A 15,796-nucleotide genomic window follows, 5' to 3' on the forward strand; every position below is an offset into this window, starting at 1 on the left:
AATGACCCTTGAGGTACATTATGTCACCATGACATTAGAAAAAAATTTGTTTGTTGCAGTTATGACATGATGTAAGTCCTTCTAAATTCAAAGACTCAATTATTCACCTAACATTTTTAATACGGTGTAAGCCTCTGGACTAAAGGCTGGAGCCTCACTCAGCAACTACACTCCAAACAACTTTTAAGTGCAGAATTACACCAATGAGGAATGTCATTGACAGAGACCAACACACTGGAAGTGTCACATTACTGTGTACTATAAACCCAATATTCAACCATAATGTAATGCGGATCAAGGGTTTAACTCACTAAGTTGTATTATTGATCATGGAGAAACCGGTAGTAACATGTTACTGCAATTTTATCTTGAATCTCAAAACATTTAATACTGAATGCAAGTTTCAGTACTTGCTGCCAAAAACTTAAAAGACACAGCTAAGATTCAACAGCAGTGATTCACACGCGCCAGATACTAACTACTTAAATTTATAAAGGCTGTGGAATAAATGTTATACTCAAACATTGTTACACATCCTTTGCTCCCTCTTTGCAGAGATGGCAAATACGTACCAAGAACACACACAAATATTCTATTTTCTTTTTTAAAAAAAAGGTTTGGCAGTACATAAAACAGTATTTGTCCACAAATCAGTCCCAAGAATAAGGCTCTATTGTGAACACATTTCCTGATAGTCAGTGAACCCCTTTCAACATGTTGGCATTGATAAGGGGTGTAGCTAAACAGTCTTTCCTGTGATCCTTCTGTCACTACTGTTCAAACCAGCAAAGCAGCATGCGGCATGACTGAATTTCCCTTCTGCTGCTACCTACTGGCTTCTTATCTTCCTCTTGCATAATTAACACTATTTTCTTTTGACTGTATGCTATGAAAATTACAGAGTATGTTCTCACAGTCACACTCTCACACATCAAACTTTTTAGGCTGACTTCAAGAGCCCAAGAGTATGTGAATTATGTTGCCTAGCATGTAAAGTCAAAATTAAGACACTTGAAATAAGCTTAGCTGTATAGTGTAAGTGGTAAAGAGGAAAGAATTGATACACTAGTTTGTATTGATTGCAGTTCTGTACAGAGTAGGAGAGGATCACAACCATCAGAGAAATGCTGTGTGGAAGTGCAGGATACGTGAGTGCAAAACAAATAAGAATTACTATAAAATGCAGGCAGTGTGCCTTCCCCCCCCCCCCCCCCATTTTTTTTTTTTTTTTTTTTTTTGCAGGGGGGCCAGAACAGGGGCATGTGTGTCTACAGCTGTACTTGAGATGAACATAATTTCCAGTTCACCTTTTCCTGGAAACTTTTGAAAAATAGTGATTTTTTCAGAGAATCCAAATACGTGTAGGAATGCTAAAGCATTTGGCTGTTAAGTAGTAAATAGTATCAAAACTTGAGAGTGATATACAGTGCCCTGTATAATCTAGCCATGTAATCCAAATCAAAATTCAATATTAATTTCAGAATCATTAAAATACCTTAAATTTTATGGTTTTCCATTTAAAATACAGCCATGAGGAAAATATTTATACAAAGGTCAAAGATTTCCTTTGTCATTTTTCCTTGCATGATTATTTTGCTAATAATACCAAAGAATTATTTTTAAAATATTATGAAGAAAAAACTAACCAATGCCTGTTTCCAGAAGACACACTAACGTCTGCACCTACCTGCTACCAAAATAAGACACTGTTAAGCCAACACAGGCTGAAGTCAGACTCTAGTTACCCATTTTTTCTTTTTAAACAGACATCTTTAAGGTGAATTTCCCATTAAGTTGGCAGAACCCTAAGAATAACTGTAAATATTTAACTGAAACTGTATTTAATTCAATAATAATAAACACATTAAAAAAATGTACTTAGTAAGCTAATCACAAATTAGTCATTCAATGAGTAATTAAAGTACCGAGACTTCAAACACAAACCACCACTCCCCACACCTGCCAAAATAAGCTACAGCCAAAAGGCAAAGGCACACAGACAGTGAATTACACAGGTGGCAGAGAGATGGACAAGATAAACAATTGGCATTATCAGCAGAGAGATCACCCTCTGCACAGGCTGTATTAGCAAGCAGGTATAAAAGCTTTAAGGGTTAGACCAAATGATCCAGTGTTACCTTAGTCAGGTTCTCCTTGTTTTAATTTTCTTAAAAGACCAGAACCAAAAATATTCTCTCAAAGACTTATAATAGATTTCAGCTGACAATAGAAGAAACATAAATCAAGATAATTCAGTGCCAGGACTGAAGACAATGGAATAAATCTACAAATTCAGTAAAACTCAACAACATCTGTGTCCAAAAAACCCTGACAGTGAGCTCTCCAGGGATGAAGCAGCTCATCATCCTTTTGCTGTGCCTGTACACCCTACATTTGGGCAAAACTTCAGATTAAGTACTGAATGCAGAAAATACATTGTTCCACATTTCTTATAGCTCAGGTCTAAGACATTAAAGGAAGTAACTATTTGAATTTTTGCGTAAGGTTAGTATTAGTGGTAGCCAATGAAATTACGAAGCAGTAAAAGCAAGAGACTGTCACAACACATTTCTAAAGATCCAACTGCTCATCAGAAACTAGTTCTGAAACGGGACGTTATTTACCAAAGAAAATACCGAACCACAGCAACTATGCATCAGGATGAAAACAGCCACTGGTTTCCCCAGTAGCAACAGCAGTCCAGCATCAAATCAGGGCTGGAAAGTTCTGGATCCAGACCAGTAACTCAATTTTCTTCTCCCCTGCATTCTCAAAAATCCAGCTGAGACAGAGATCCTTTTTAATCCGAGGATGTGTATTTTAAAATTGTTCACTTTTATGCATTCTGTTTCAGTGATAACTGTAGTGGGTATACTTTGGACAAATCTGTTCAAAGTGAGCCACCTCTGCATATATACAAATCTGCAAATACACAATTTTCCTCACGTATTTGCAAACTAATGAATGAGACCTACACCTCACCTCAGAGTTAACGTTTCCGAGGGAAATAATTAAGTGGATCTTTGGTGGTTTCCTGTTTATTAGGAAAGCTCTTTGTTTCCCTTATTACATCAATGTTCCCCTTTACTGTGAGTTGGGAATGGTCCTGAAAGACGACCTCTTAGACTATCAGTAACAGCATTTTACAAAGAGCCAATTAACACCTGATTGCTCCTTAAAAAATTCATAATACTTAAAATCTTGGAAAGAAGAAGAAAAAAAAAATCTTCTTCAGTGGAGATATGTCACCAGCACATTATTAATTCAATTTGGAAAATACCCCTGAGATTTTTACTACTGGATAATGCAAAATCTGACATGAAGAACATACTCAAAATAAAATGATGCAGTTCCAGAAGACACATTTTCCTTGCATTCCTAAGCAACTGCCTGTACAGTGCTATGCTCCGTTATTATCACTTCAGATATTTACAGTGCAAAGGGAGATGACATGATAAACACAAAAAGTCACCTGCCATGACTTTTTCTCTGACAGACTCTCAAGGTTAGGGTAGGGAGTGGCATTACATACAATGTTCCCCACACACCACAACTAACCTTCAGTTTCATTACTAAATGACATGGAAAATATATGAAATCTTTATTATTCAACAGAAATAGAATCTGATACATACGAGTAATTAATTCACAGGATATGATTTAAGCGATCATCTGTATACCATCCTGCAATTTCACAGTCACAGAGGAGATTTATAGCCCCCAAAAAGCAGGTCCATGAAAACGCTCCTGCATAAAATTTTTCTTTATAATACAATAGATCACAATTCATAAAAAACTATGCAAAAAAGAAATTCAGCTCCAAGTCTGAATTACTTCTTTTCAAATTAATTTGCTGAAGAAGAAATACAGCATCACAAAATGCACAAAGGAATAAACATGTATTGGCCAAGCATGACAGACAGGCAGAAATGTAGTATTTTTGATATTCCTAGTAAACTTGATGTGAACATATTTTTCCTTTTTACTGCCAAACCATCTGCCTACTATTAGATGCTGTATTTCACCTTGCCAGCAAACATCTAATTTTGCAAGTGCAGCATTAGCATCAAGATTTTTCACAATCTTTACTGCATAATTTTATGATGCAATTCTGCCGTAAAGTTTCACTACCTTTTTAATGACTCACATTCCTCTTACTTCTCACCACCCAAAGAGATCCAGAAGCACAGTACTACTGAAGCTTTCAAACCAGTGACATTTATGTATTTATTTCATTGATGAGCTTTGGGAGTCCTGTCTCCTGCCACTGACTACACTGAATTATCTGGCAAGAATGGAGTATTACTATTTGAGCACACTTTTAAGTGTTTTTACTTATTGTTCTCAGTTGATGAGTATTCTTTTCCTCGGTATAATAAAAGACACATTGCCTGTTGAAGATGCATCGTGTTCCTTTCCTCGCTCTAGAATAAATTTGTGTAACAAATACATCTCCAGATATACCAATATACCATAAGCACTTATAACTAAATCAATAGTAACCAACAGAAAACGAATATAACCACTGTCTTAGAGAAAATGATAAACTGGGAACAACACAGGAAGGATCAAGCTCTAATTCAAAATGACTAACATGCAATTTTCCATTCTCCTGTGATTTTACATCAAAAAATAAGAACGCATTCAAACGAAAAGAAGTTATATTAGCCAGAGGTATGCAATGCCATTTTAATATCAAAGAAATGAAAGAACAAAATTTTAAGGTAGAGATGCAATGCTTTAAGGCTATTTTAATTAGGCTTTCAAATGCTGGTTTAGCTGGAAATAAGTTGAGACCACAAATGTCTGGAAAACAGCATGATTTAGAGAGATATTCCTTCCAGAAGACTATGTTGATAATGTAGTTAGATGCAGCAGAATAAAAGAACTAAGTTGTTAACTGTTTCACTGCATCATACAGTGCAGAAACAGAACTACAACGTACCAAAAATGTATCATGTAATGAATTAGCAGATAGAAAGAAAACAGAAGTAGGGGGGAATAAAAAAAAAAAAAAAAGGGGGGGGGGGGAGGTGGGGGCAGGGAGGGGCTCAGGTCTAAAAGGTCTAAAGCTTTCAGCACCTGTCCACACTGGTGCCCGCAACTCCTAACCACATCTCAGTCTGGTCAGGACTCTTTTCAACTCCTTAACAAACTAAAAAAAAAAAAAAAAAAAGAAAAAAAAAAAAAAAGACACACCTATTATGTCTATTATACACACAATAGGAAAGCTTCTATTTCCTAATACTATGCAACTTGGAATAGTTAGAAAGAGAACATGAGATCTCACAAGGAAATGAAATGCTCCTTGTATATTAGGAATGACAGAGACTGAAGACTGGAGAAAACAGGGTGCATCAGTATCAGTGTTTTAGTTCAAATTAGGAATGGAGCTTCAAAACAATGGTCCCCAGCATCTTTATCTACTGCACTTTAACCAACATCAAACGGCACCTTGTAGCATACAAACTGGACTTCTGTTAAGTTCAACAGTAGTTCCACATACTCATAGGTATTTAGTCCACAGGACCAGAATAAAGTTAGCCTGAAACCAGAACTGCTCAAAATGTGCACGCTGTGGATGCTAGGTCCCCAGCACCACACACTGCAATTCTACAAATACTGTACTATTTGCTGACATGGGGAGATCCAAAACTGATGTTGCAGCTTCTCAGAGTCCTGTTCTTTGAAGCTAGTAGACACAGAACTGTTGCCAATATACACAAGAGAACAAAAACTGGTTGATTAAGCTGTTTTGAGTGGAGTAGAAAATGGTGTTGGAATTGCTGGTGAGTGACAGCGAAGTACCCAAAAGAACAACTCAAAACCAGAATACATTAGTCTGATGCCTCAAGCTTTCCTAACAGATGCTTTTGCTAATTCAAGCAAAAGCCCTTGCCCAAAAGTATGCTTCAGTAGTAGCAACGAAGTACTTTAAAAACTTGTAATTCCACAGAGTCAAGCAAGACTACTTAGGGAGCGCAAGGTTAAGGATCCTTCCACTCAGGTACTGTTACAGTTTTTCCACCCAAGATCTTCATAGTTTTTTCTGGCATTGCTACCTCCAGTTTCTGGACTGGACAGGCGTACTCTACTAATTTATATCTAGCAAATTACTGCATACTAGGGCTTAGTGACAGGCCCGGACTGCCCAAGCAAATATATATAAACCTAGAAAAAAGGCCCCTCGTTCCTGAGACAGTAAACAAACCTTGTAAGACTGGGAAACCTACATGCCCGAGGACAAATATAAATGTTCTTGCAAACAGACAACACAAACAGAAAAAGAGAGTATTTAAACACCTTCTAAAAAACCAACAGAGAGCACCTGTGTGATTGAAAAAGCTAGAGCCTAGAAGGAAAAAAGCAATTTTTCCTTCAACCAGAGCAGACTGAAAAAACTGAGAAGGAATACTCGATGCCTTTGATGCAGCGTGTGAAAAGGACCACATGAAAATGCTTTTACAATTTCAAACAAAGATAGCATACACACACTTAACCAAGAATCACATACAGGAAAGCATTTAGGAAAAAGTTCTTATTGTCAGAATTTCAAATTTGCAAAACTGAACATAACCAGAGCAATACCATTCTCACTAGAAACCCAGCAGGCACAGCCAATGCCCAGTGAACTGCAGTTAGGCCACAGCAGAGCTATCTTCTGTGTCTGTAAGCACAGTTTACCAGACCATAATACCAACTCCACTGTTACTCAAGCAGCATTTACAGGTCCAATACAATGACAGCCTTCACCTGCAAGCAAACAACGTACTAAGTTTAAAGCTGCCACAATCATCGCTGGAGAACTTTCTCCACAAATTTGTGAAAAACCTATTTCAAAAGCACTTAATGCAACAGAAACGTTACCTTGCAGCCTGCAAATACAAGTACATAGGAAGCTGGAAATAGTTTCTGTCAGTTCAAAAGCGGCTTAAAAGATGGAGTTTTGTGGAAAAACATCAATAAAGTGGTACCTGAGCAACACCTGATTATACAGCTAGTCATTAGTGATTGCCTCCCACAGGACGTTGGAGAGTTACAGTTAGTCAACTATAACCAAGACCCATTCCCACCACAACAGAAACCTCCTCTACAGGCATTCATCAACTTGTAGACAAATGCAGTCTTGGTCAGGGTACAGCACTGCAAAGGATGTTTTAATGTGAACAAGGGAGAAGAATTTTTTTTCTCTACAAATTTCATTTTTTTTCTGTCACTTCCCAGTAGACCACTTACTGGCACACTCCTCTGGGAACATTTTCGGCTTTGCAGTATACTACTTCAGCTCCCCAGAGTGGCTGCAAAATGGGGAGTGGAGGGATGCAAAGGCAAAGAATGGACTCTTCAAAAATGCATGCAATCTTCATGCAGATAGTTTTTTAGGGTACCCCATAACCAAATGATGATGTCTGCCCATACATGTCCAGGTATTATATTGCTGGTGATAGAAGTAGTTCTATTTTCTGGGCTCTGTTCTACAGAGCACGCACCAGGCATTGTGATCTTCTGAACAGATGCACATTAACACCCTCTGGCTTGTGTGGAAATTCAACAGGGGCAGGCAATTTTTGCTACTGTACAGAAAGGATACAGCACTCAAGATAGGGGAGAAAGAAGAAACCCAGGTGGATCAGCACCTGAATTGTAAAACAATAAATTGGCAACCTATTTCACCATACATATAAAGCTAGAAAACGTAAAGCAACTTCTCTATTTCCTTCCTGAAATGCTTTGTTCAAAGGGAGAAAGAATAAAAAACAAAACTGGAAACAATGTAAAAGGATTATACGCCTGAGAAGATTTGAGACTGCGCTTTGCAACCAGGTTACAAGAAGTACAGGAGATGGAGTGAATCAGGATAAAATCCCTACATTAGCTGTGATTAACAGTTCTCTGCATCAATAGAACAGTACCTTTGTATTATATCTGGAAGTATGAATCACAGGACAGGTGAAACAGACCGTATCTTATGAGTATAAACGTGTCCTTTAGTAAGTATAGAGTTTTGAAAGCTCGTGGTGTTGGTTTGGGTTTTTTTTACGTAGAGAAATAATTTTTAAAGGTATTTCTGAATATCAAGGGCTTTGATGTTCCTCATAAATCTGCATAATCATATGTTAATTTATAAAATTGAACTGACCAGGTTTTTTTCCACTAATGAAATGCATCACTTCAAAACTTTTATTTCAACATTCATCCAAAATAATTGCACTGTATATTATTCAGCTTATATGCAAATTGGCCAAGTTCTGCATCTGTTTCATTTGTTAACATTTTACTTCTACTCTTAACTTTTATTTTACACTATAAAATTCCAAGTACTATAATACAAGACTGAAATATTAGCACTGAAATCCTGTTTCATTGACTGTGAAGGGACAACAGACGGATGTCTACATTTAAAGTATCCAATCCTACTATAACCTGAAATATAGGGAATGTGACATTATTCCAAAACTCTTTTTCTCTCTTCTGTAATGTTACCTTCAAGAAATATGCAGGCGGCTATGGTCTGATTTTCTCTTTTAGCTAACTGTGAGAAAGAGAAGGGCTCACAAAATGGCAAACGAGTAACGCAATATAGGGGAATAAATAGTCAGTAGGAAAAGGAAAAGGAATTTTTTTTTATTAGAGGATTTTAATCTTACCGTGCTACAACTAAAAACTGGTCAATCTGACGGTCAGTAAGGGGGCTATCTGGATCCCATACTTTTACTTCCAGCTTTGCCTGTTCTCTGTCATCTAATTCTCCTGTCAAAAGGTAGATGGGACAAAACACTTATTACTCACAATGTTTTTCTCTGTGTATTTCTTGTACTATGTTTAAGAGAGACATTGTACATTTTTAAAAACACACAGACACAGAGTACTTAACAATCAGCAGTTATCCATTTAAATTCCAAAATACAGCATCAGTAAAATACATTATCTTCCCTTGACAACAGCATTTCAAGTTAAGGAGGCATTCTTAGGAGGCGCAGTATTAAAGAACTTTAATAAAATGTGATTTTAAACTTGAAACCATAACCTAAGCAACCAGTGGTTTCTTTAAATTGCTTCTCAACTGTATCAAAGTTACCATTTCACTTAAGCCATACTAAAATTAATTTTACACTTAACCAGCTTTAGCAATTAAATTCTATCCAATTTGTATTCTATGCCCCCAAAACAAAAATTATAAAAAAAATACTGCCTACTACATTTAATTATTTTTTCACCTCTTGCTCTTAGCCACTACATTATCTGTATTGTTAACACAAATCATACTATTAAAATTGGTATGTATGTTGACTAGTTATATCCTCTTATAAAATAATATATAAGGCTACAGCACAAGAAAGTTACTATATACTACATCATCATTTCCCAACTTCATTTGTCTGAACGGAACAATTTGTGTACATGCACCTGGCTGAAACAATGGTGGCGGTTTCCAAAATTTAAATTGTTCTGTGTTCATTACTACATGAGTATGGCATTTGTACTGTTTGGAAGAACAGTGAAGTGTGAAGACACTACAATGATTCATGTTTATACAGAAGCCTAAATCTTGTCTTTACTACACCAGTAACTTCTACTGCAAAATGAGAAACATTACAAAGGCACCACATATTCTACTAGTAGAGAAGATTTACCTGTGGAATGTGGCCAACACATTTGTGGCAACAATGTATGGCAACAGCAAAGTTAAACTCATTGTCGTTCCTTGGTATTTTAGAATATAAGCATGTTCTTCCTTCAGTGAATACGTGAAAAATTCCAGCATTTAGTTGGCTGCCGGTACTTGTCTCTGACTTTTATGAGCTACTACAAGAATACAAATCTGTTCTCAAATACAGCCATTCCGTTTCCTTTGAAAATCTAGACTGTGTAGGTAACTCTCTGAGCACACAGAAGATCATTTTATCTGTACTTGTTAAAACTTCGTGAAAACAGCAAGTCTATAAACATGCACAATTATCATCAAGGCATGAAATAACCTGTACACTTGAAAGAGTCTGGAAGCAGACTGCAAACCAAACACTGGCTCTTCCAAAATCTGATCATATATGGTGAGTCTCTCTAGCACATTCATTCTGGAAGGAAATGAGAATGTGGCATATATTTATCCTTACCAAATACACAAGTTAGAACTGCACCATGCTGCCTGGCTAATGTTTTAGGAACAAATTTCACAGTCACATTCTCAGAAAAACCCAGTAAGCTACTTTCTTCTGATACACAGGCAATAAAGAATTCCCTGCCTAATGGGACTTCTACTTAAGCTAATTCAAATCCAGTACTAGAGACAAACTGTTAATTTCTGGCAGCCTTGAGGATGACTTTAGGTCTGTAAACTTATTTAATGGACTACACAACTGTCAATACATTAATTTTTTCTATCTGTGACAGACACATTGTGGGTCATGTTCTACATTTTACAATCCATCTCAGAGCACTTAATTTCAATTTGTTAATATATAGTTTTTAAATATCTTTAATGTTAGTTAACTGTTTCAGACATCATATCCTGGAGATCATAACAATACTCAGGCAGGGTATACTTCTCACAAAGACAGAACGTCATAAAACCACAACACAGGTATTCAGCCAAAACATGTCACTCTCCTGAATCAAGTTTGCAAAAATATTACAAAAATTGCAATACTACACATCTTACTTCAATTAGAGGTAAATTTTGCTACTAGAAAACGTTGTAAAACTTGATAAAGGTAAATCTGAAATATTGCCAAACAGTATTTTAATGGTAGTAGACATAAATACCATATGAGCAACGAAATACTACAAGAATCCAAATACATATAATGTAATATTTGCAATATTAAATATTACTGCAACAATGGTAGACAGAGAGGTTTCCAGAAGATATGTGGTATCTGCCAAACCGCACTTTAAAAAAACGCTTCATTCTTAATTTTCCACTTAAATGGCAGGATATTATCACTTAAACAGGAAGAAAAGTAACCTAAACAGATCAAATCATGGAGGCAGTCAAGTGGTGCTGTAGAGATCTTTGAAAAGTTGATTTCAGGGATAAAAATTCTGTTTACTTCCTTTGAATGTGCTGAAAGAATCAGTATAAGAGGATCACACAAGATAAACTGATATTTTTTACAGAGGTCTCCTTTCAAAATAGTAATCCTAAACCCCACCCCACCCCGTTTTCCTTGAGCTGTCTGTCCTTAGTTATGCCTGTACCTTAACTATAGGATTTTTAACATAGCAAACCCCTTAAGACTAGGATGCAATTTCTCTGCTAACACCACAATTATTTTTTATATCGTTGAATGTGACACAGAACTGTAAGACATTCAAAATGAACAGGTATCAAAGTTGCCACATTATTAATTCTTTATATTGCAAATACCAGGAAATAAACTGAACTTTCAACATTTTCAGTGTTGCATCTGGAAAGGTTCTCAGGTCCTGGTTTTACAAGTGTTACCTTCCCTCACCACCAACAACATACCAATTACAGCTTCTGAGAAGCGCTAGATTATTTTTTTGAATGGTACAACACACCAGTGTATCCAATTTATTTTGAGTGCTGCTTATGATTTTATTATAGCCAATATAATCCTGAAGATTAATTTTACTGGAAAATATTAGTAGATGGCCGGAAATATGCCTGGTTTTCTCCTTATCAATCATTCAATACCTTACTTCTCATAGTTATCTTCTAATAAAAAGTAAAATATTTCTTTTCTTAAAAAAAAAATAAAGAATTAAGTTTTGCATTTCAGTTAGTTATTCTAAACAAAGGAAAGCATGATAAAGCCCCCAGAAAAGTGTAAGAAACCAAATGCAATTTTTAACTGAATGTAATTAAGATGAACTACAAGAAACGAAAGCCCTACTTAGTCTTTCAGACTTGACTTCCTCCAGATAAATATACCCAAGGTAATTAGTACATTAGATTCAGCATAATTCTATGTTCTCCTTATATCCAACTAGAAAAAAAAAACTTGCAATATGAACTATTAACATTTTTCTGAGAGTGCAGCTGTTTTAATTTTACAGGTATGTAACAGTGTAGCAATATAGTATCCATTTAAGAAACTGAAATATGAAATCAGTAAGAGCTGGATTTTTAAAATATGGTTTTCAGGTAGACAATGCCAACTCTGCTTTTAATGACAAACAATTGATAAGGTACCTGACTGAAAAATAGCCAGGAGAACAGTTTTTAGAGATGCCACTTTTGTCAGGTACAATGTCTTTATTTTTATATTTTGCACAATGAACACTATTTTACAAAATATCTTTTTATTCTCTTTTTCAAAAAGTAATTTAGCAGTCACTTCAATCCAAACTCATAAATGCAAAACAGAGGTATCAGCTGCTGGATCCTTAATCACATGGGACAGAAAATCTGTAGTTGTGATTTTTTGGTCACAGCAAGGCGGCAGACATATCCATGGACAGCAGATGGACACCACACCAATACTTTGTACTGCAGAGTTCCTCCTACCATGAAAATTCATTCACAGCTTGATACAATCTCTTGCAATCAGCTAGCAGTTTTGACTCATGCATCAATTACCCACTCACTAGATAACTAAGCACATAAACATGAAGGCATTTGCAGATGCTTATATTCTTAATACTCTGCATGTATCTAAGAAGTAAATTCAGTGTCTTCATCTTTGTGTTTCAGTTTTGTGCCTGTGAAACAGTACCCCTTAGCTACATTGCAAGGATGGGGAAGAGAGGTACTTGTCAGTTTTTATCTTCCCTTAGCCCAGTTCAGCATGCAACACAGTGAAATTTCTGTTACCGAAATACACGACCAGATTTAGTGGATATAGCATTCAGCAGGTTTTTGCCAGAACTCTTTGGCAATAGAATACTAACTGCAGGTAATCTTTAATGTCTTTCTAACACAGCTTCATATGCTAGATAACACTGTAAAAATAGGCAACTAATCACTGAAAATGAGGTTTCAAACCATGAACCACCTTCTCATGCTGCTATTTCAACTGTTTCCTCTAACTTACAGATGAGAAAAATAGCACCACATTGGATTTTCTCATACTGTCTAGGGATGAATAAAGTTCCAGATATTAAGTTTGTCTGTCTGAAGTAAAATCTCAGCTTTCTCCTTCAATGCAAAGTTCATTAGTTGCCCTCTAAAACAGCTAAAACAGTCAGCATATTCATACCGCATAAAATGAATTATACGTTTATACAGAGAGCTTAATTATCACAAGCTTTTGGCAAACAACCAATTGTGGAGGAATGTACATCTTAACTGAGAAAGCAGGTTACAGAACATTGAATTGCCACTGGGAAAATAAGTTTTACATTAGGTATAGGAGGAAAAACATCTTTCAGGTGGATGTACAAACTTTATCTAATGGCACTTAATGAGTTCAATTCTGCATAATTGAAATTGTGGTAAACTGGGAGCTGACTGCTGGTCTTAACTAACAGAAATTACAACTCTCTCACCATAAAAGCTCTGCAGACATAGAATTCTTATAACTCAATTTTTATTTATTTTTTTAATGATTTTTGATTCCCACCAGTACTGATAATCAAAAATCATCCAGAAAAAAAGTTCAAGAACTTACACTCAACTCTACAAAAAATAAAACTGAGTTACGTGCAAATAACTTCTCTGATTCAATTAACATGAGAAAGTTTAGATTATTTCAAAAGTGTAGGCAAAAGGAAAATTATGTTTACCTTTCAACTGCAGAAAATTCCCACCCTTAGCTTGCCTGACAGCTGTATATTCAAGATTTCAATTAGTCATTCAGATAAGGAGTGTATGTTTAAACAAATCTTATGGTAAAACTGCATTTATGAACACAATGCATTTATGAAGACTAGAAATGAAAGACTATATAAAGACTACATGTATAGACACTACAAATGAAAGGTAACAGGTGATACAAACCCATCATGTCTACAGCAATTTAAACTGCTACTGAGCATTTTCTAAGCCAATAAAACATGCACAGTCCAATTGCCTCTTATCCTCTGCAGCTCTAGTCTATAAAAAAAAAAATTCATTCTTCACTTGAAAAATCCCTTTTGAATTAAAACTGCCTCAAACTCCAATGACCTTAGAGCTGTCTCAGTGCTCTGCCTTACAGTGCTTATAAATCAATCAGTAGTGATCAAAAGACAAGACCTCACAAAGCACTCAAAAGAGCTTTAAATTCATTATGTATTAAATTCCTAGAAATAAAAAGAATTACAATTGGGCTCAAAATAAACTAAATCATAACCACGCAGTAACCAACTTCTCCATTATGCTTCATCAAGAATGGCTGCCTTATGGGAATGTCCTTCGCTGGAAGAAAGGAACAAACTAGGTTGCCTCTTTCTTAAAACCCTGCAGAACAGTAGATAAAATGTACTTCCACAAACTGGAGAACACAGAGGCGTAATGCCCTAAAATCACACCATTCCTCACTTTATAGCCCTTACATTAAGTCACATTTAGGTAGAATCCCCACTGTCACAGAAATAAAATAATAAAAAGTCAGCCCTTTCATTTTACCTTTTTATGGCAAATCTAAAGGCAATGACGTAAATTAATATACTGTATAAAACTACAAGGTCACCTGCAGTTCAAAGGCAAGGGTAAGTATTCAACTATTGAAAAGGTACCTGAAAATTAACTTTTATTTTGGAATTATCTTATTGTACTCCTTTGGTATCTGTGAATAAATCTGAACAATGCGACCTGCACCAAGATACTCCATCCCCTCACCTCCAGCTTTAGATGATGTTTTGGTTGTTAGACACTGTGCAGTAGTCAACTCCTATTCCAATCTGAATACAGACAGACTGCAACAGTGTTTCTTATTTCTTGAAATAACAACACATGAGGTAACACAGTTTTCAGGAAAGCACAGTGTAAACGACTCTGTGTATAAATAATAAACAGTACCACATTACATGTGAATATTAGCAGTATTTAGAACCCTTGTTTTAGAAAGGGGGATACCACAATGCAGAGACACTGCGTTCTTCAAAAAGACCCCACTAAATTAAAATGAAATTTCCGGTCCTGCAATTTAAAAAACAAAATAAAGCTTCATGTTATCAATATGCAAATTCCCTGGGACTATAGTATTCAAAAGATAAATAGGACTATTCATCTGCATAAATTTAAACAAAACACCATGTGGAGAAGAACTTTTTCTTCAGGGTGAAATGTATTTTGACTTACTGAAGTACAAAAGCCACATTTCATCTGCATCTGACACCTGTTTTTCATATTCTACAGAATAAATTTCAAAGAAAACTCAGACTTAAGGTAAAACAGCAAAGAAAACAAAAAACTGAACTTACAGTAAGCCCGTTTAGGCAAAGTCACTGAGGCAGGAAAAAACCAGTGAGGTCAATTAAACACTAAGATGTTGCTGCTTAAAAAGTGACTGAAGTGCTCACTGCGATACATTATTTGGGATAATAAGTATATACACGGCTCACAATAAATAGCTGGATCCTTCATAAGACTGGCTACCCGACAGAACTCATTTAGTATTTGAGCAACCTCAGCCAAGGCTCTATAGCTATTATTAACAAAATCTTTCCGATTATATACATACAGCAACCATGGAAAACCTTCCACACCAACAATGCAGCATGAACAATTCATGCTGCAGTGCAATCAGAAGGCAGAAGAGGAGACAGCCACTTTAACCATTTCCTTCGAGTTGTTGAAAAATAGGAGGTTCACAAACACAGGAATGAGAACAGATGCCTAAGCCTCCTCAAGAACCTGAAGACAGCAGGAAATCATGTCTCTTTTGTTATAAGAACTATAAATCTCCAA

The 15,796-nt window shown here is 36.0% G+C and overlaps 1 protein-coding gene across 4 annotated transcripts in view; it reads right to left on the reverse strand.

Annotated features, from left to right (window-relative positions):
• The window catches only part of MTA3 (metastasis associated 1 family member 3), a 136,610-nt gene that overhangs the window by 75,616 nt on the left and 45,198 nt on the right, over window positions 1–15,796 (reverse strand). For all 4 annotated transcript variants that reach the window (XM_055816412.1, XM_055816413.1, XM_055816410.1 and 1 more), the window contains exon 7: window positions 8,649–8,751. In XM_055816412.1, the coding sequence (XP_055672387.1) occupies window positions 8,649–8,751 (103 nt within the window). The remainder of the gene's footprint in view (window positions 1–8,648; window positions 8,752–15,796) is intronic.

Source organism: Falco peregrinus, chromosome 11, assembly GCF_023634155.1.
Source record: "Falco peregrinus isolate bFalPer1 chromosome 11, bFalPer1.pri, whole genome shotgun sequence".
NCBI classification, from domain to species: Eukaryota; Metazoa; Chordata; class Aves; order Falconiformes; family Falconidae; genus Falco; species Falco peregrinus.